Raw genomic sequence first — 19,304 nt, forward strand, 5'->3', positions numbered from 1 at the left:
AGGAGTTCCAAAACATCTTTTTATGCAAACAGCGATGCTGGCTTTTTGGTAAAAAGGTGCCACAAGAATGAGTGGAAACACGCTGGAGTAAGTGACAAGGAACGTATCAAGGCATTAGCCACGGGCACTTTGCTTTTTGGTTTTTGCATGGAAAGGTGGTTTTCTCATAAAATGGAGGAACACAGGCAATTTTTGGCAACCTTACCATCGCTGCTGTATGTTATTACAGTACCTCTAGGGAAGCCATAAAAACCAGACTTGGGTTCTGCAGCACGGGCTTCGAGATGCCTCTTTAGCATGTTTTAATGCATGTAAAAACGCCCATGTAAAACATGGATGGGCAGGAGCTCCAGTGAGGTGAAGATAAATAAGTACAGTGAGATTCTGGGTGGAATTCCAACCTGTGCAGCTCTGTGGATTTGTCCTCACTATTAACAGGAGAAAGCTGTGCTGAAGTTAATGAGTTTACTCACAAAAACAGCTACTCAGAAGGGTAAGGGACTTGCTGGATTAATAACAATGAAGTTCTGTTCAGCCTAGAGAAGAGAAGGTTGCATGAAGACCTCGTGGCAGCCTTCCTGTATCTGAAAAGGCCTAAAAGGAAGCTGAAGAGGGATTCCATCAGGAACTGTAGTGGTGGGAAAAGGGGGAATGGGTTCAGACTGAAAGAGGGGGGAAATTCGATTTACAGAAGAAATTCTTTACTAAAAGGGCGGTGAGGCCCTGGCACAGGCTGCCCAGAGAGATTGTGGATGCTCCATCCCTGGACGTGTTCAAGGCCAGGCTGGATGGGGCTCTGAGAAACCTGGTCTGGTGGAAGGTGTCCCTGCCCAGGGCAGGGGGTTGGAACTGGATGATTTTTTAGCCAGATTTTCCATTAACCCATACATCAAAGGCAAAATTTACATTCTGGCCTCATAACAGTATTTCCAATTATATTGATTGACATGTCGTTGTGTGCAGCACCAATATGCATACAGTAACATTGGCATACTGGAACCAGAACCAGGCCGCCCTGGCATTTTTAAGCAGGCTTCAGAAGTGATTTTAAATTTTTCTGGAAAAAAGTTGTTATTACACTTATCTCCATTTAACACAGAAAACAGAGACAGAGACTTGAAAATATTTGGCAGATTTGGAACAGAGACTTCTTCAAGCCTGGTGCAGTTCTGTGGGACACACATCCCAGAGAAATTCAGCTGTGGATGCACCAACAGCTAATATTAGTGAAGTGTTTCAAGATTATCATGATTTTTTTTCTTTATGGCCTCCAAATTTACGCAGCATTACAGAAAATTTAAAGTTTGCTTAACGGGCAAACAATAGTGAAAATTTATTCAGTTCTCTTCACAAATATATTTAAGATAAAAGCAAGGCTCGGCACAGAAATTGTGCACCAAAGCACAGAGGTGAAATTGAAAAGAGCTGGGATATTATTTTCCATGCTGGGTGACTGTACAAATTGCTAGTGAAGGAAGAGGAAATATGCTGTGACTGAGTGTGGTTTCCAAGGGAAAGCAGCCTCCCTCCCGCAGGGATTTGCGGTTATTGCGCAAAGACGACGTCAGCACCGTGACTGAAAACTCAATAAATGCAGGACCAGGAACCAACCTGCACATTCCTCTGAACTTCAGCCACACTTTGCATCCCAGACCACGACAGCTCTTTCACAGCTGTCAAATAATATGATCCCACCATGAGCTCCAGACACACAGGCATCTTTAGTTCTGGAGCTTCACCATTCTTATTTTTCTCAAGTTACCTATTCAGATGTGAATCCCTTTGAAAAGATTTGAGGGGCTGTGCTTTGACTGTTTTGAGATTGGTCCTATAAACCATTTAAAAGGCAGGGAAATAATAGTTTTCTCTCTTGAGAAGAGACCCAGGAGATGGATGGCTTTTACAAAATGTCACACTGTGATGCCTGTCACGTTAGAAGGGAAGTTTCACAAGTCATTAATTCAGCCAGCTGGTGGGAGAGAGTCTAATAGATAACATAAACTGGATGGGAAGAAAAATCCCAACAAAGCCCTTTCATTTGGAGACTCAAGGTACATTCCAACCTGCCTATTCACTTTGTGGGAAATATGACATCATAAGTTTATTACGTTTTAACATTGTTGCACAAAGAATAATTTTAAGGGGGTAGCAGAAAATTGCCAGTGCATCAGAAATTGGGCAAAGAACAAAATCTTTGACGTACAAATAATCAGTCACCTGGTAGCAGCTGTAATTCTGTCATCACTAATATGATTTCTGCTTAACTGGAAGGGTCAAAATATAGGTTGCTGTGTAAAATATACAGTATGAATTGAGATAACTCATTATTGAGTGCCATTCAAAAATCATTTATTAAAATAAAGTCCTTGTTCGCACAGTATGATGACTTTTGCAGACTTGAAGATTCAAACAGACACAATATTCCTGAAAACAATGCTGGGAAAAAAAACTCAGAGTGAAGCACCGTAAAGTGCTTTGAAATAGCTTTGAAAAGCAGGACATTTAACCAAACTACATGAAACCACCAAGTTCCTTCATGTCAGGGAATTGTAGTAAAAGCTGTTATTTTAATCACTGTAATCACAAAAAAGAAAGACATGGATATCTCTTTCTAGAGTTGTCCTCAGAGAGGGAAATGGAAATGAAAACGTTACCTGTGAATCCTCAAACTGGAGCTGCCTGGACTCTGCAGAGTGTAAAAGAGGAGTCCGTCACTCCAAGCAAAGAGAGAGCACATGATTTGAAAGATGGAGGGTGGATTTCTCTACGCTGACCCTGGATTATCCAGATGATTGCCTTCAGCTCCTCCTAGCTTTGAACTGGGTTTAGAGTTGGCTTCTGTTCCTGGGTGGCGAGTGTAAGCAGGAGATCCCACACACCCTGCAGTGATGCTTGGGTGGTGCCTGTGCATCACCACCTACTTTCCCCTCCCAAACAAGAGTGGAAAAGTCTGCCAGGGACATTTTATTGCAACATGATGGGGTGCTTGGGTGCTCTCCCCATTCCAGGGGTCATGATTTATAGCAGCTGGTGCCAGAAATGGGTGGAATGTGCCCCTGGAAAGGCCTAAGGCAAGCTCAATGTCACATCCAAAGGGGCCTGAGCAATGGAAGGGTGTGAGGGAGGCTCGCTGCCTCCAGGCTCAGAGTTGAATTTTATCTCACAGTCCCAGCCGTCACAGCTTTGTAATTGACATTGTGGTGTCCCACCAGGAGCACGGGAAGCATTTCCAGAGGGTGATACTACCAAGCACCAGTGTGGATATCAACTCCCCTCCCTTGGAATCCAGGGAGAGTGTAAAGAGGTGTTTCAGTAGGAAAATGTGCTCACATGCTCGGGATTTGTGGCAAACTTGAAAGTCTCTCTTCAGCAGCAAAAAGAAAACACAGCTCTGCCCACATGTAGCTCCACGCTGTGGATCGAGCTGTCAAAATACTTCCCACAGCTCAGGCCTGAAGGACAGGCAAACACTCTTGGTGCTGAGACCTATTACTGGAACAAATAACGTGCTATGTTTTGCAGTTACTATAATTACAAACATCCAGCATCTTGCAAACATCTCGCCTTCCTTTTCCTTCCGCAGATTTTCCAAGCGGAATGTTGAGTAAGACAACTCCTCAGATGGAAATCCGGGAGCTCTGTTGGCATCTGTTCGTAGCTTTACGAGGGTCAGTCGGTTAGTGGAGGCTGAGGAGGAAATGCATGTGGAAGGACAGGCGGGTGGATCGGCAAGCGATGCTTTTCATCAGCGCAGAACTGATCCAACAAAGGATGTTCTCGCACTGGGGTCAGAGGCTTTGTGATTGCTACGTTTGGAGCATGGGTAAGGGCTACAGACAGGCAAAATATAAGCCCTAGGATTTAGCTGTGGCCTTTGCTGTTCTGCCTTGGGTACCATCTAGATTAATTCAAAAACTGGGGGTTTTTTCCTGCGTGACTGTCCTGGTTTGGGACAAATTTGGGAGAAAACTCCTGTATAGGATCCCTCTCTCCCACCGGTCTGGAAAAAAAAAACCCAAAACTCTCTTTGGAGAAAAGTGGAAAAAACTATTTTACTAAACAAATGAAGTGCATACAAGTATAAAGAATGAACAGTATGAAACAATAAAACCTCTCCTTCTGAAGTGAGATGGCAAATTGAGAAAGTCCTTGCCGTGGGGGTAGCTCGGCTCTCTCTCTCAGTGCTTTTCCTCAGTCCCAGTCCCTCCGGCGCTGCTGGAAAATGCCGAGGTCCAGGCCCCGGTGGGCCGCAGGTGCAGCCCCCAGTGCTCCCCTGGGTTTTCAGTCCAGAGCAGGTTTAAACAGTTCCAAGAAAAAGGGAAAAAAACAGTCCAGGGAACTTCTCTGCTCTAGCTAGCTGAAACTAACTAAAAGCAAAAAAAAGATCTCTGTCCTGCCGTCTCTCCAAGCTTCCGCCGAACACGCTGTCCGCAGAAGAATGTGGAGGAGTCAGGCAGCTTTCTCAAAACAAACTCCGCGCTTCTCCTTGCTCTTAGAACCAGTCTTAAAGGCACAGGACTCAATGTACAGCACAAACAGAACAGACGATTGGGAATACAGGCATCATAAAGTTACCCTAGGACAGTGACACAGATCACAGGAGCAGATTCCCTTGGGTTTTCAATCAGTGTATGTCCAAAATAGTGTCTCCAAATTTTGGGGTGATGAGTTCAAAATATTCTCATGCCTAATGCCAGTGATTCATTTTGTGATTATTCAACCAGAAATGCCCTCAGGTGTCAGATTTCCAGAGGGTTTAAATACTCACAACTCATTCAGTAGCTCTAAAATACTGTTATAAAACCATAGGAAGATCATATTAGAGAAATTCAGCAAGACATTTCTCAGCTAACTACCCATCATCACTTCTAATAAGGAAAGGATCTTTTAGACCAGCTTCTACCAAGTGTGTTACCTAATTTAACTGGGAACTGAAACATTTGTCACAATGTGGAAAAAAAAAAGGGGGAGCTTTTTAGAGTTTAAGTTGATTTTCAGTGTGGCTGTTAAGACTTTCTTTCCCCTGATTTTTAATTTAGGAGCACTTGAGCACTGTACAGCAGTGCCCTAACCAATTCACTTAACTCAATTTTCTCATAGGATAGAAATTAAGCCAAATATAAGTTTAAATATTTAAAAAATAACATAATTACCGTGATATCAGCAACTTGCTGTGGCTTCTGTGTTGCCTCTGTGTCAGACCAGAGTTTGATTTCCAATGTCTCCAATTCTGTAACCTGGTTTTCAGGAGCAGCAGGTTCTGCCCTTGTTTCTCTGCAAGCCATCCAGTTGTGCCTCTTGACTTGCTGGGACCTAATTTTTCAACAGTTAAAACCCTGTGAAATCAGATGCACATCTTTACATCTTTAGGTAGGAATTCCCACAGCACAAATAGATCTGACAGAATCACAGAATGGCTTGGGCTGGAAGAGACCTTTAACATCATTCCAGTTCCACCCCACCATGGGCAGGGACACCTTTCACTATCTCAGGTTGCTCAGAGTTCCACCCAACCTGGCCTTGGGCACTTTCAGGGATCCAGGGGCACCCACAGCTCCTCTGGGCACCCTGTGCCAGGGCCTCACCACCCTCACAGGGAAGAATTTCTCCCTAGTATCCAATCTAAACCTCCTCTCTGTCAGTTTGAATCCATTCCCCTTAGCCTGTCACTCCAGGCCCTTGGAAATCACCTCTCTTCCTCATTCCTGTAGGCTCTCTTTGGGCACAGGAAGGCCACCATGAGGTCACTCCTCCAGGCTGAGGAATCCCAATTCTCTCAGCCTTTTCTCCCAGCAGAGCTGCTCCATCCCTCTGATCATCTCGGTGCCTCCTCTGGACTGGCTCCAGCAGCTCCCTGTCCTTCCTGTGCTGGAATCCCGGGGTTGGATGCAGCTCTGCAGGTGGAATCTCACCAGAGTGGGGCAGAGGAGCAGAATCCCCTCTTCCCCTGCTGCCCACGGGGCTGTGGATGCAGCCCAGGATAAAAAGTTCAGCCCAGGATAGATGAGGTTGTAACATGCTATACAAAAAATATTCCTCTGAGGAGAATGGGGTGGGACATCTTTAGAACATCCAGCTTACACATTTACCTGATGCACATAGATTAAGACAGTGAATTTTATAAAGAGATTTATTGTGCAAGAATAATTTTCATGCTCATTTACAATGAAATAATTAATTTTAACAAATAATCATGCCATTGCTTGATTTCAACACTAAACAGAATATTTACATTCAAGTTTACATCTTTGTTCAAGTTCCATGTACAGTATTGTCAGAATGAAGCAGGAATGCATCTTCAAATCAAAGGGGTTTTGGTGGTGTTTTGTTTATTTTAAATAGAGACTCACCACCTTTCAGACTTTTACTGGAAATGACAATTTTCCTGTCTTTGCAGTACCTTATTTCCCAGCTACAGCACTGGAAAAGAACAAAAAACACAAAAGCAACCTGCAGGAAGCAGTGTCACACACACACATTGATCTCCAATTAGCCAGGCATTTAAACAGGAAGGAGGCTGCAGAATAACCTCTGCACATCTGATTTTTGGGGGACTGTTACTGCCATCCTTGAAACAGCCTTAAGAAAATGAACCTCAGGACAATTCTTTCACCAAGTCTCAAATAACAAAAAGACCTGCTTTGTCAATACTGAAGTGAGCATCTTGTAATAGCACCAGACACACCCTGGAACTTTTTGTTGCGTTCTGGGTTGTTTTTGTCAGGGATGTCCAGGATCACAGCATTGTAGTCTGGCAGCTTTTAAAAAACAATTAAAAAAAACAAACAGCACCCCGCAGCCCCCAAACATAAAAACAAAAAAACAAGAAAAAATACTTCTAATGTGCAGAAATTTGAACTGTAACTTTTTGGTTCTGCTTTTTCCTCTTCACACTCTATGATGTGAAGGAATTTTTGAGTCCAGTCCATGGTCTTTTGGCCTGCACACAAATCTCTCCCTTCTCCATCAAAGGTTTCCAACACAGACTTCTCAGGCACCTCCCGCCCACCCTGAGCTGAGAATCATCCCAAACAATACTCAAACTCAGAAATGGTTCTGAATGACAACTTATGACGGTCCCACTGAACAGCTCAAAAATATAACAGAATTTTTCCTTCCTTCCAGAGTTCCATGTGATGCCTGCTATTCTAATCCGTGTTCTCCTATCAGTGCTTCACCTGCTGCCTGGTTTCACAGAAGAACCAGAGCACACCTGCCAATTCACTGCTCTGACTTCCCTAAAGTTCTATGACCACAAAAAAAGAGTGATTGTCTTGGATTTTGGCTGTGAATGTCATGGAGAGATACTGACTTTGAAGATGCAAACCTAAACACATTCCCACATTTTAAATAATCTTTATATTTAGCAGAGACTACTTCATTTGTTCTGCCTTCATGTTGTGACGTCTCCTGCAGAACTTGTGGGCTGAGGAGCAGCTGTAGAAGGCTGCACAGGCAGCATTTCCAGCTCAGATTCACGGACAAAGATGACGGCATCACCACTGACATTTATCAAACACTGAGCCTGGAAAAAAGACAATAGCCAGTCACTAAATATGAAACAATAACGCATTTTATGTTTACTTATATCTGCTAAATATAACTACACAGAAAAATCAACAGAGATCGAGAGAAGGATAAAATACTTGAATTTATTGGTGAGGCAACCTGTGCCACATTTTCTTTTCCATCCTCTCACTTGTGTGCTACCAAACACGCAGATGGATTCTTGGAAGACCACCACAGATGAAATATCTGGATACTGCTTTCATTACTGTTTTGAACATATTTAATTTACTGAATATTCTGTTATTGTCGTTACGAATTAAGGTTTGTCCCTTTACGTACAAAATGGAGAATTCTACATCAGCAACTCCAGGTATTTTTACATGGAGTTAGGATGGAAATCCTACACTGCAACATCAGAAATATCAAGTCAGTTCTGCACTACTGTGCAACTGTTTCCTGTAATTTACTTCCTTCTAGCAAGCTTGGTTCTTTTATCCATCTGGGTATTTATGAAACATCCTCATAATTTTGTGTAATAGAAGAACACTCCTGGATTCTTCAAACATTATCCCAAGATACCAAGAAATGTCATGCAGATACAGCTCTATATCACTGCTGGCTTTTAAAGACATAAAATGCATGTTTGTATCATACTAACCACAACAGCACTTATTATTTCACATCCTAATGTACCTGATTTTTGTTTGGGTTCTCCATGAAAACACACTGCTTCATTATGTATGACACAACTGCATTCCCTCCCAGAGCTGCAACATGAGCTCTCACCATGGCAAACACTTCAGCAATAAAAGCGTGGAGGAAACCACTGACACCACCCTCCTAGAATGGAAATAAATATACATTACACATTATATTAGGTCTAACTACAAGATGCTGACTACTTCTCTTACACATTTATCAGCTGAATAATTTAGTGAATACTAAATGGTGTGGAGAACTGAAAAGCCATTCACTATTTAATGGGTCACAGTTACAAATCAGATGGAGAAGAGACCATTTACAGGGGCCTGGAGTGACAGCACAAGATGGAATAGCTTCAAACTGACAGGTATAGATTGGATACTGGGCAGGAATTGTTCCCTGTGAGGGTGGGCAGGCCCTGGCACAGGGTGCCCAGAGCAGCTGTGGCTGCCCCTGGATCCCTGGAAGTGCCCAAGGCCAGGCTGGACGGGGCTTGGAACACTCTAGGACAGTGGAAGGTGTCCCTGACAATGGCAGAGGGGTGGAACAAGAGGATCTTTAAGGTCCCCTCCAATCCAAACCATTCTGTGGGTCTATGAAATTCTTGGAAGTTCCCAGTAAGGAGTGACCATTACTTTTGATCACTGCAGCTTCCTGGATGTTCATGACTGTCATTAGTTCTCAACACTCACTAAAGAAATGATCCCTCAAAATAAAAAATAAGCACGGCATAGAGCAGAGACTTGAGCTATCCAGGCTATTTAATTTTTTTTATTTTCCCCTTGAAGCACAAAGGATCTTCTAGCCATCTCATTTCATTTTTTTTTTTGACTTGATGGTGCTTGTGGGGCATTTTTACTTCTTTGGTGTGAAAATGAAGAATTTAAACTGATGTCAAAGGAGAAGAAAAACAACCAAGTATGGATTTTCCTAGAAAATCCTTATGAAAGAATGTGAGCAACTCCATTGTGGGGAAAAATCTACTGCACACAAACCAGGCAAGCAACCAGAGAAATAAAAATCCACAGAAAATGCTGAGAAAAGAAACTGACCAAAACAAGAGCTCACTGCTGGTTCAAAATACATGCAAGATTTCAAAATTCAAGTGAAAGGCAAGACCACTGGACTTCCCACATGACTCTGTGTGTGTGTGTGCCACTGGAAACAATGGAAGAGGCAGGCAGAAGAAGAGATTGAACTAAAGTGAATTTCTAAGGGCTGTGCTCATTCCTAGAAGTATAATGTCCTCTGAACAGACTCATAAAGGCATTAATAAATATGTCTTGGATGAAAATTTACAAAGAAAAAGGACAGGTATAATTTTATCAAACCCAGCATAAGGCCGGAATGAAGTCAACTGCAGCAAGAAATCAAAATGCAATACAAGTTCATAATTCTCATGGAATTCTGATTTTGACCAAGTCTTTTAAAGGTGCAGCAACTGATGGAGAAAAGAAGTGTATTATAAACCTAATACAAAATTGGATGACACAGGTAACAAAACTATTGTGAACACCCCCCCTGTAAACAGCAAAGCCTAACAAAGCCTAAGAACAATGGATTAATCTGACTTGAAATTATCATTATTTTTTTTTTTTTTTTATTCTGGTATATACTTCAGCACTACCACAAGCAAAACATAAAGCAATTCAAACAAAAATGCTGGTCACTACTTTCCTGCAGGACCTGAACCACATTGCTGGAGTTGGATATAATGACTGCTCTGTTCTGACTTCATTTTAACTCAAGGCAATCCTGTAGTAAGAGCAGTTTGTGACTCAGCCTATGTAGCTGAAATAATTGAAATTAGCTCCCCCAGGTGCTGGAAAGAGCACAGTGACAGCATCCCAGGGACTGTGCAACACTCCAGCTTCATGAAGGAGCTGAACCAACACTTAAGTGACCGGAGCAGATACCAAAGCTTATCAGCTATTGAACTTGGACCTACAGAATCTGCACTTGGTACAGGAATGTCCTGTAACCATTGCCCTGCTCTGACATCCTTTTGAAAACACTGTCCTTTTCCCACGTGGATTTCTCAAGTGAAAAGGGAAAGTTAAAAGTAACTTGCAAGATGCAAACAAAATGTTTGTCTGATCCAAGGTTCCCTAGAGAGCTCACAGCCCATTTTCAGGAAGCCTGATCATTTTTATTAACATCTGCTCTGTAATTTTAGCAACGTGTAATTAGGAAAAACCAGCAAACTCTTCAGCACTGACAAACCAGGCAAGAGGTACACTCTACTTCTGTGGCCAAAAGCAAAGACAGAGCTACTTCCCAAAAGGACAGGAAAATTATAAGGAAGATGGCTTGCATTTTGACATGCTCAGAGGATTATTTGTTTTCCCAATGCAGACTAGAGATGAGGGTTTGCACATCACCTCTAAGCTGGTTGTGTGGTCAAGGACTCATGGTGTAGTTTTGGATGCTCATCACAAGAAGTTTTGTTACAGAAAATGCACAGAACGTAATGTCAGAAATTAGCATAACATCATCTATGATATAGGCAATGTTATATTAACCAAAGAATTTTAAAATCTAAATACCGTGAAAGTTCATCACTGAGCTGGCTAAACGAGAGAAGAACAGATGACTTACTTTTTTCTTTAGCACTTAATTTGGGTTCAAATGATCCCAACTTCTACCACTGTTGGTCACAGACACATTTTTTCCACATGGATCTGTTTAAGAACTCCCTGGTTTAGTGTTCTATCCAATTCAATAGCAATGGCAGTTGTTAACTAACCCCTTCCTATCAGTGCCAAACACCAACACAGCTTCGTGTGCTCCACGACAAGAGCAGCACAATGGAACTTGCTCTGCACTCTGCACCTCCCCACAAGTGACACAAATTCTGTTCCATGGCTGTGCCACACCTCGACAAACCTCTGATTCTTACAATTAACAAAAAAATGACTACCTGACATAAAAGGAATCCCTGCCACGCAGCTCACCTCGCGCAAAGAAGTGGTTTCTCGGATAAAAAACATGTTGATTATCCCAAGATATTTGGTTATTTTCGCCCCAGGGAGAAAGGAAAGAGGCGTCATCTTAACAACTGAGACAGTGGAATTGGTGCATGACGGGACAGAACGGTGCCGTAAGTATCCCTCAGCCAACGGACTTGCTTTTTCAAGGGAAGTAGCTGAAAAACGGGGAAAAAACAGGAGAAAATAACTATCAAGATCCATCGCCCTCCCTCAAAACACAAACCCTCTTCCTTATGGTTTTCCAAATAGCTTGGTGACAACATTCAGCTGCCTGTGATGCTCAGCCATATACGTGAGAAAGGGAATCATCATGCAAAGCATGCAAAAGGAGACAAGAAGCTGAAATGGCATTTATTTGAAAGAGTGGCATTCCTGCAAAAGGAAAACATTGAGGCGAGCAGCTGCACATACAAACATCAGTTATAATGTGAAGGTAAAGGAAAAAAGTGCCAACATTTGGAAACACGTATTCTGCTGGAAGAACAAATTATAGGAAGTGTGAAAGTTGTTGTGTTTCCCCAGTGCAGCATTTCCCATTAAAACAGGTATTAATCTCTGCTAATTTAAGCAAGATAGTCAGACCTGTGGCCAAAGAACTACTGAAAACCAACTCACCACTTGCTAATTTAGTGACCACTGCCTTGATTGTCCCCTTGGTGATTGCTTCCTGTTTCTCACCCCCAATTTTCCAAGATCATACATACACCTACATCCATGCAGTGGATGTTATACAATTAGTAGGCGTACACACGTACGGAGAACTAATTACAGCAAGACTTTCCTTTTGCTTTTTACGCTGCTGGTTCATCGACCCTACGCGAGGTTACAGAACAATGTCAGCAGTTTTCACACTCAGGAATTCATTCTACATGTGATCTGGAGGGCACTCAGCACTAAGTCACCACTGGGAAATCAGAGATATGTCTCAGATTATCAGAACGTGGTAGAAACAGCCGCCTACTTGTCTTAATTGATCCGCGCCTTATGGTCTGAGCTTTCAGTTTAATGAGCTCTATCCAGCTGTTGCATCTGTCTGCAAAGGAACTGTAATCAACTGACGTTGCTGGAAACACAGACAGAAAAACAAAAGAAAAAAAAACAAAAACAAAAACAGAAAAAAAAATATATGGATGATGTCTCTTGCTCATCTCAATGCTCCTTCTTGAGGAAGCAATGATTGGTGTCTGAGAGAGAACAACCATCCGTTTGCAGGTCTGTTTAAAAGGAAAAGTTACAGGATAGGTTTGGACTTGTCCAAACCAAAGTACCGATTTCTGGTGATGTCCCAGCTCTGAACCAACTGCCTGAGTGGGACTTCAGCACTGAAAAAACATGCAAATACAGTCATTAAGGACTTATGCTAGATTAATTTTTTTTATCTCAATTTAGGTTTTAAATTATGACTTTTTAAACTTTATTTAAGCCTTTTTTAATTTTAATTCTTTTTTTTTTTTTTTTCCTTACAAAGAGCTGCTGATCAGGATTTAAACTTCCAAACTGTCTTTATCAATAACTAACCTACAGACTGAAAAAAAAAATAGCTTTGGTGATGAGGGTAAGAGTCACAAACTGAAACAACACCTCTGTTTTAAATACAAATTAATCCTCCTTACAGAACAGTCTTCCTCGCCCCAGCACCCTCCCTCCAACACCCCTCCCATTATCATTACAATAAGAAGTAAGAGTTGTTTCTGCTATGACTTTTGGGATTAGTTGCAGGGGTGTTTGCATATCTTTAAAAAAAAGGGGAAGGGGTTGCAAACACCGTTTCTTCATTATCTTGAAGAAACGGGAGGAACACATGCTAACTTCAAATTAACACAGGCAAAACAGCTCTCTTCCCAGGGACTCATTTTCTGTCAGATAAAGTTATACCAGCGTACCTGACAGAGAGGCTGTTATCATTAACAAATCTAACTTTTAAAATGAAAACTTACATCAAAATATTAGGATATCATTAAGCCACACCAGAGCATGCATTCTCAGTTAAGTAGTAAACACTTCCTGGATTAAGACACATCCAAAAAGAGTATACCAATACCCCAAGAATGCTCATTCTGTTCTGGCAGATGGCTAAATTAAGGAAACTCACCTCTCTGAGCAGCAGGAATACCTGAGTGGGAACTTGCACCCTCCAGGACTTCTAACAAAACAAAAAGAATTCCATTCAGATAATCTATTAAGCAGTGTCAGGTAATACAGGACAACAGCTTCCAAGAAAGATGGGAGTGACAGTTCACAGGGGCCTGGAGTGACAGGACAAGGGGGAATGGCTGCAAACCGACACGGAGTAGGTTTGGATTGGATATTAAGAAGGAATTCTTCCCTGTGAGGGAGGTGAGGCTCTGGCACAGGATGTCCCATCCCTGGAAGTGTTCCAGGTCAACCTGGATGGGGCTCAGAGCAACCTGGAATATTGGAAAGTGCCCCTGCCTAGGGCAGGGGGTTGGAACGAGACGATTTTTAAGGTCTCTTCCAACACAAACTACTCCACGATTCCATGACCCTTACAAAAGATTTTAGAGTCAAGTATGAAAAAAACCCCATCCTCTATATAGGGTGTACTTTGATAACGGAGTTAGTATAAATAATTCACTTTACTAACTCTACCTTGCAATTTTAATATGTTTATTTATTGAAGGTCACTACTGTATAAGATTGTAAACCAATGGTTTTAAAACAACAGTCCTGGAGAAAAGTAAAAATAGATTAAATAACCTGTTAAGTAAATGTAACTGCAATGGAAGTTGTGAAGAAATGACAGATGGAATGATTTTCTGGCTGAACTGCTCTGTTTACAGCACAATATGGAATGTGGAGAACATCAGGAAAAGGGGTACAAGGGAACAGGCTGCCCTCCACTTGTCAGTGCCCAGCACATAGGGAGCACAGTCCAGTAATGAGAGACACCAGCAGAAATTTCTGCAAAGCTTCTCTTTTTTGAAAATAAAAAATGCAGCAAATTAAAAGTTAAGCATTAAAAAAGTAAAAATCAGTAAGAATCTTTTTGCTCAAATTTATCTGGCCTGTGAAAATACAAGTAAGTGTGGCAGGCACCCTTCTTTACACAACTGATGTAACAGGCAAAAAAGGGAGCTCAAACATTTACAGTAATTTCCAGATATTTAATTTCCTCTCAATAACCATTTTGGTAGATAATCCAACAGGGGAGAAGGAATTAAAGACAGCTGATTTCAATGAACTGCATTTTTAATGCAGTCATAGAAGAACTGTGACAACCATTCTTGAAATGCAGCTCTATCTCAGGTAAAATAAATCAGCTGTTTAACACCTACAGTGGGCTGCAATGTGCAGATTATTTACTATAATCTACAGTATTTGGTAGATAAAGTACTTCCCATCCTGAAAACAATAAGATTAATTATATATTGAGGCTGAGAAAAAATGGAGGTACTTTATATGGGCCATTTATAGTATGCCACAAGCCTAATTATTAGGTAATTAATAGTTATGTCAAATGACTTCCAACACACGGTGGTTTGCAGCATCTTCAATATTCTAAATGCAAAGACAGGAAATATGGACAGAATGATCAGCCAAGGCATCTTCTGTGACTCTCAAAAAGTCCGACAGCTGGAGTAAATAAACCCATGATGCTTAGGCAGCAAAGCACATTTCAAGACTGTGAAGGCACAGATATTTTAAAGCCTCTAGAGCTATGAAAGAGCAGAAGTCAGAATCCATAAAAAACAACGGTTTAACATTCTTCCCCTTAACTGACCTTTAGCTGGAGAGAATGGTTGAGCAGAAAGGGGATCAGAGCAAAGTTCCAGGGGAAATTGTAGCTGTTCTTCATTGTCTGTAGATGCTTCAACAAAGAAAACATGGCCAAATGATAATTAACCCCCAAAATAAGATTTATCAGTAATGACAAGCAGAGTCAATTTAGTCAGGTCTGACTCGAACAGGTATTTTCAGCATGTGCATGAAGTGATGCAGTTCTGCAGAAACAGGTGTGTGACAACAAATCCAGCTGCAACACTGAACAGAACTTGAGCTCCACTGGAAAGGATTTGAAGCTTTCAGGAAAAAATGAAGTCCATTCATGCTTTTTAATTTTGATTCTCCAGCTGGATCTAAGTCAGCTGTTACAATAAAAATTAGCACTTATTTCATGTGAAAGAAAACTGTTACTGCTGAGGAAGTCAGCTATAACTAATGTTTTAGAAACATATGATTCTGCTCTACTAATTCCATTCTGAAGAACTGAGTATCCTCAGAGTTCTGTCTGAATTCCCACTTCCAGAGTGCACACATACACTTTTAGCATAAGGTGGTTCTTCATTAACAAGGTGACATAAGCACATCACAGTAGTCTCTTCCATTCCCTCCATGTGCTTCAGTGAGCTCCAAAACTATTACTGACCTGCTTAAGGATTTTCAGAAGGTTGGGTTTCTTTAAAAGGATCACAAATAATTTATTTTCCTCCTTCTTAAAGTATGGACAAAATTTCTACTTCTAAAAACAAGTATTCTGTGATGATTTACACCACATGTTCCAAAATACAACAGAAATGTCATCAGCTGTTACACCAACAGAGATTATTTTTAGAGAAAAATAATCAAAGTAGTATCATAGAATAAGAAAGTACTATAATTTTGTTGATTATGTAAAAAAATACCTAATAGTTGATAAGCAAGTCATCCTACTAGAAGTCAAGTACATAAACTCTAAAAAATCTCTATGTGTTGAAAGAACCTCCTTGAAAAATATGTATATTTGAACTTGATGATCCCTGTCCCTTTCAACTCAGAATATTCTGTGGTCTGTGATCTGTCTATGTAACTGAAATAAAAATCCAGACTCATTAGGCACCAGGGATAAAAAAGGAAAGATGCTTCACAATATTTACCTCTTTGCTGTGATTTTTCTGTAGGTGCTTTGTTGGCTTGTAGTGCTTGGTTTTTGTCGTACGTAATGGCAACAGCTGTGACTGCAATCTGCAAATCAGAAATATTTGGCATATTAGGTAAGTCGATCTCTTGTACAAAATGAGAAATAATTTTGCAAACAAGCAGTTCTTTGCATGGAAACTTAATAGGGGAAAAAAAAAAAAAAAATCTAAGAATTCACCAGACACAGCAGTAAATCAAATCCTAGCCCAGTTTACCCCGAGCAGCAAATGTTAACTTGGGCCATGCCTATGTGCTGGAAGTTAAAAGTTAAATTCACTTACCTGAACCAATTCATCCTCTGGCAGAGCAACTGTAAAGTTTACATGGCAAAGACAGCAGGGAACCATAGACCGGAGTTTAAAATACAAACTCTGTTGAAGACAGGATATTATTTTGTGTTACTCAGGAAAAAAAAGTGTGGTTTATTTCAGAGGAATTAAGAATCGAAACTCTTTTCATAGTAAAAGTCATCTAATGATATGAAGTCTTTCTTGAGGAAGAATTACACGTGTGAAAAGTCAGGACAATGCAATCTACTGTAGAGCTGTCTTTCTGTTTCTAGAGTATACTGCCAGTCAAAGGATTCCTTCAGATTCCAAAAGCTTTGGAAATCCCTAATACACTAAAAAAGGCTGAACCTATCCTTACAGAAACTCAGAAACTAATTACACACACTTTGCAGTCTATTTTCAAAATTATGAGGCACATGTTATTTTCAGTACAGCTGAATTTTACTTGGCTGCCATTTGAACACTTAAAGAAGTATTTGAAATAAGATTCTTACCTTCAACAGATTCTCACAGAGATCATTAAAGTTCTTATTGAGTGTTTGATTTGTTGGGTTAATGTTGCTTAATCTGGACACTCTAACTGCTGTGAACATCTGAATTAGAAACAAACACGGGGGGTTTTTGCCAACACATGCCAAAATATTTCACCCAGTGTCTTAAACCCAAATTCATAAAGGAGGAAAATAATGTAAAATCTATCAACATAATGTTAACTAAGTAACAAAATATGTTAGCTAAACAACACAGTCAAGAATCTGTTCCCTTTAAGGGGCTTCAAACTCAGCCAAACCTTTCAAAAAGCCCAAACCTTGAAGTTCATATTTACTGTAATTACTTTCACATTTCTCTATTAGGTTATTTGTTACATAACAGCATTTCAAAAACCAACAAAGAAACAGGTTCTCATAACTTATTGTTCTCACCAAAATACTTTTATTCCTCTCACAAGGATGTCCTTTGAATTTATCTTTCAAAATATATATTTAAATTACTACAGCATATTTCAATACAATTTAGCAAAGCGTTTCGATTTTGAATAACCTTACTTGTATTTCTGGCGTCCAGTTATTTATACCAGGCATAATTTCTGTGTTGCAACTGTAAAAACCTGTGAAGAAAATAATTGGGAAAAAAAAAAAAATCTATTTTATACACTGCAATGTAAAAATACTTGTAAAGGAAACATATGTGAGAAGGTTTTGCAAGTATTTTCCCCTCACGTGGTTTTGAATATTAAATAATACATCAGAAATGAGATCAACATTCAAAAAATAAATACAGAATTCTTGTAGCAGGGGCCAACACCCCAAATCCCCAACTGCTCCACCTATTTCTTTTAGATAAACTATGCACAAATGAGAATTTTTTTTTTAAATGTGTGATATGAAAAGCTAAAAGGCCAACCTTTAATAGAGAGCACAGAAAAGGCTGTAAAGGAACTACCCTAGTGACTGAATGCAAATTAAAAACAGGAGTTCAATGACTAAATGGCAGAGTAAAATAAGTTATGAACAGCAAATCAGCGATTCTGAAAGCCTGAAAATACAGATAAATAAGAATAAATTAGGCCAATCTGGTAGGGCCTATATAAAAGCACAAAATGAAGTAGAAAAGAAATTGTGTAGCAGCTCGCAGAGGGTATAAATGTTAATAGACTGTCATCAAAAGCAGAAATTCTGTTGAAGAATCAAATAAGATTTAGAAAGGATATGCAGAAATAATAACATGAGAGCAGAAAACATGCTTTTCTTTTTTACAGCAGTGTAGCAGAGCTCTCCACAACAGCACAAAACCAGTCCCTTGCTTATTTGCCTTGAAGGAGATACTGAACAAAAAAAGAAAATGAAGAAGGAAGATTCTTATAAACCACAGAACAGGCAAAAAATCAAACAGCTAATTGACACTGAACTCTCAACTTACTCCACTACCAGAGAAGGACATTCTTTAATCTTCAAGTAATAAGGTGCTAAAGTGACTGGTCCTACTAATTTCCTTAGGACAGGAATCTCTATGACTGATCCACAGCAACTATTCCAGAAAAGGGAGTTCATGAGCACGTGGAAAAATGAGATTGCAGATGAGCTGATATCAGTTCCCTAAGGAACAGCCACTGCTCACAAGCTCTCCACAAGCACACAGACAAAAGGCATCTGACTGCTACCATCTACTTGGGACATCAGGAAGCATTTGGAAAGTTCCTTCACCAAGGTCTCTTGTAAGAAACTAAAAATGAAGCATCATCAAATGAAATGTAAATGTAAGACTAGGAAAAGAGGGACAAAAATGCTTGATTTTCACAGAGAAGACATCCAATTTTGGATTTTGTGCTTCAAACACATTAGTAACTTACATGCAGAAGAGGATAAAACAAGGCCTTAATTTAGGGCAATAAAATCAACTGCAGCAGAACTGGATAATCAGTGAGGAATAGAAGATTTGGTGATAGTAATAGATACCTACAAGGATAGTTCTGAGCTTGACACGACTCAAAATTATTAACACTGCTATCAGTCATTAGGAAGGAAACTATCAGTTTCTCAGAAGAAACACAGGAGAATCCAAAATGACAAGAGGAAGGAAAAGGATGAATCAAATGTCCAGAGCAATTTTTATAAAATGGACAAATATATCTGCCTCTCATCCAGATTCAGCAGTTCTTTTGGGGAAGGTATGACTGCTATACAATGATAAATAGCATAAAGACAACTGATACCAGGCAATAATTAATTCTCCATTCTACTGTCATTAACCTGGAAATAACCTACAAATTTGTAATTCAGTTTAAAAATCTTCAGAAACAGTAATACTGTCCGTTCTCTTCGAACTTTCAAAATTATTTTTAATAAAATTAGTCATATTTTGTCATTTTGCAGCATGAATTAGAAAAATATGGTTG

General features: G+C 40.2%; 1 protein-coding gene across 32 annotated transcripts in view; it reads right to left on the bottom strand.

Moving 5' to 3' along the window:
- Positions 1 to 6,116: 6,116 nt before the first annotated feature.
- The window catches only part of C2CD5 (C2 calcium dependent domain containing 5), a 56,499-nt gene continuing 43,311 nt past the window's right edge, over positions 6,117 to 19,304 (bottom strand). For 10 of the 32 annotated variants that reach the window (XM_040061016.2, XM_040061021.2, XM_040061012.2 and 7 more), the window contains 10 exons: positions 17,455 to 17,516; positions 16,903 to 17,001; positions 16,400 to 16,489; positions 16,076 to 16,163; positions 14,944 to 15,030; positions 13,294 to 13,344; positions 12,163 to 12,264; positions 11,166 to 11,356; positions 8,203 to 8,349; positions 6,117 to 7,525 (listed from right to left, as the gene is read on the bottom strand). In XM_040061016.2, coding sequence (XP_039916950.1) covers positions 7,394 to 7,525; positions 8,203 to 8,349; positions 11,166 to 11,356; positions 12,163 to 12,264; positions 13,294 to 13,344; positions 14,944 to 15,030; positions 16,076 to 16,163; positions 16,400 to 16,489; positions 16,903 to 17,001; positions 17,455 to 17,516 — 1,049 coding nt within the window. In that variant the 3' untranslated portion in view covers positions 6,117 to 7,393. Of the gene's footprint in view, positions 7,526 to 8,202; positions 8,350 to 11,165; positions 11,357 to 12,162; positions 12,265 to 12,469; positions 12,524 to 13,293; positions 13,345 to 14,943; positions 15,031 to 16,075; positions 16,164 to 16,399; positions 16,490 to 16,902; positions 17,002 to 17,454; positions 17,517 to 19,304 lie in introns of all 32 variants that reach the window. The other 22 variants (XM_040061029.2, XM_040061024.2, XM_040061028.2 and 19 more) reach the window with 5 other exon arrangements.

Source organism: Hirundo rustica, chromosome 4, assembly GCF_015227805.2.
Source record: "Hirundo rustica isolate bHirRus1 chromosome 4, bHirRus1.pri.v3, whole genome shotgun sequence".
NCBI lineage: Eukaryota > Metazoa > Chordata > Aves > Passeriformes > Hirundinidae > Hirundo > Hirundo rustica.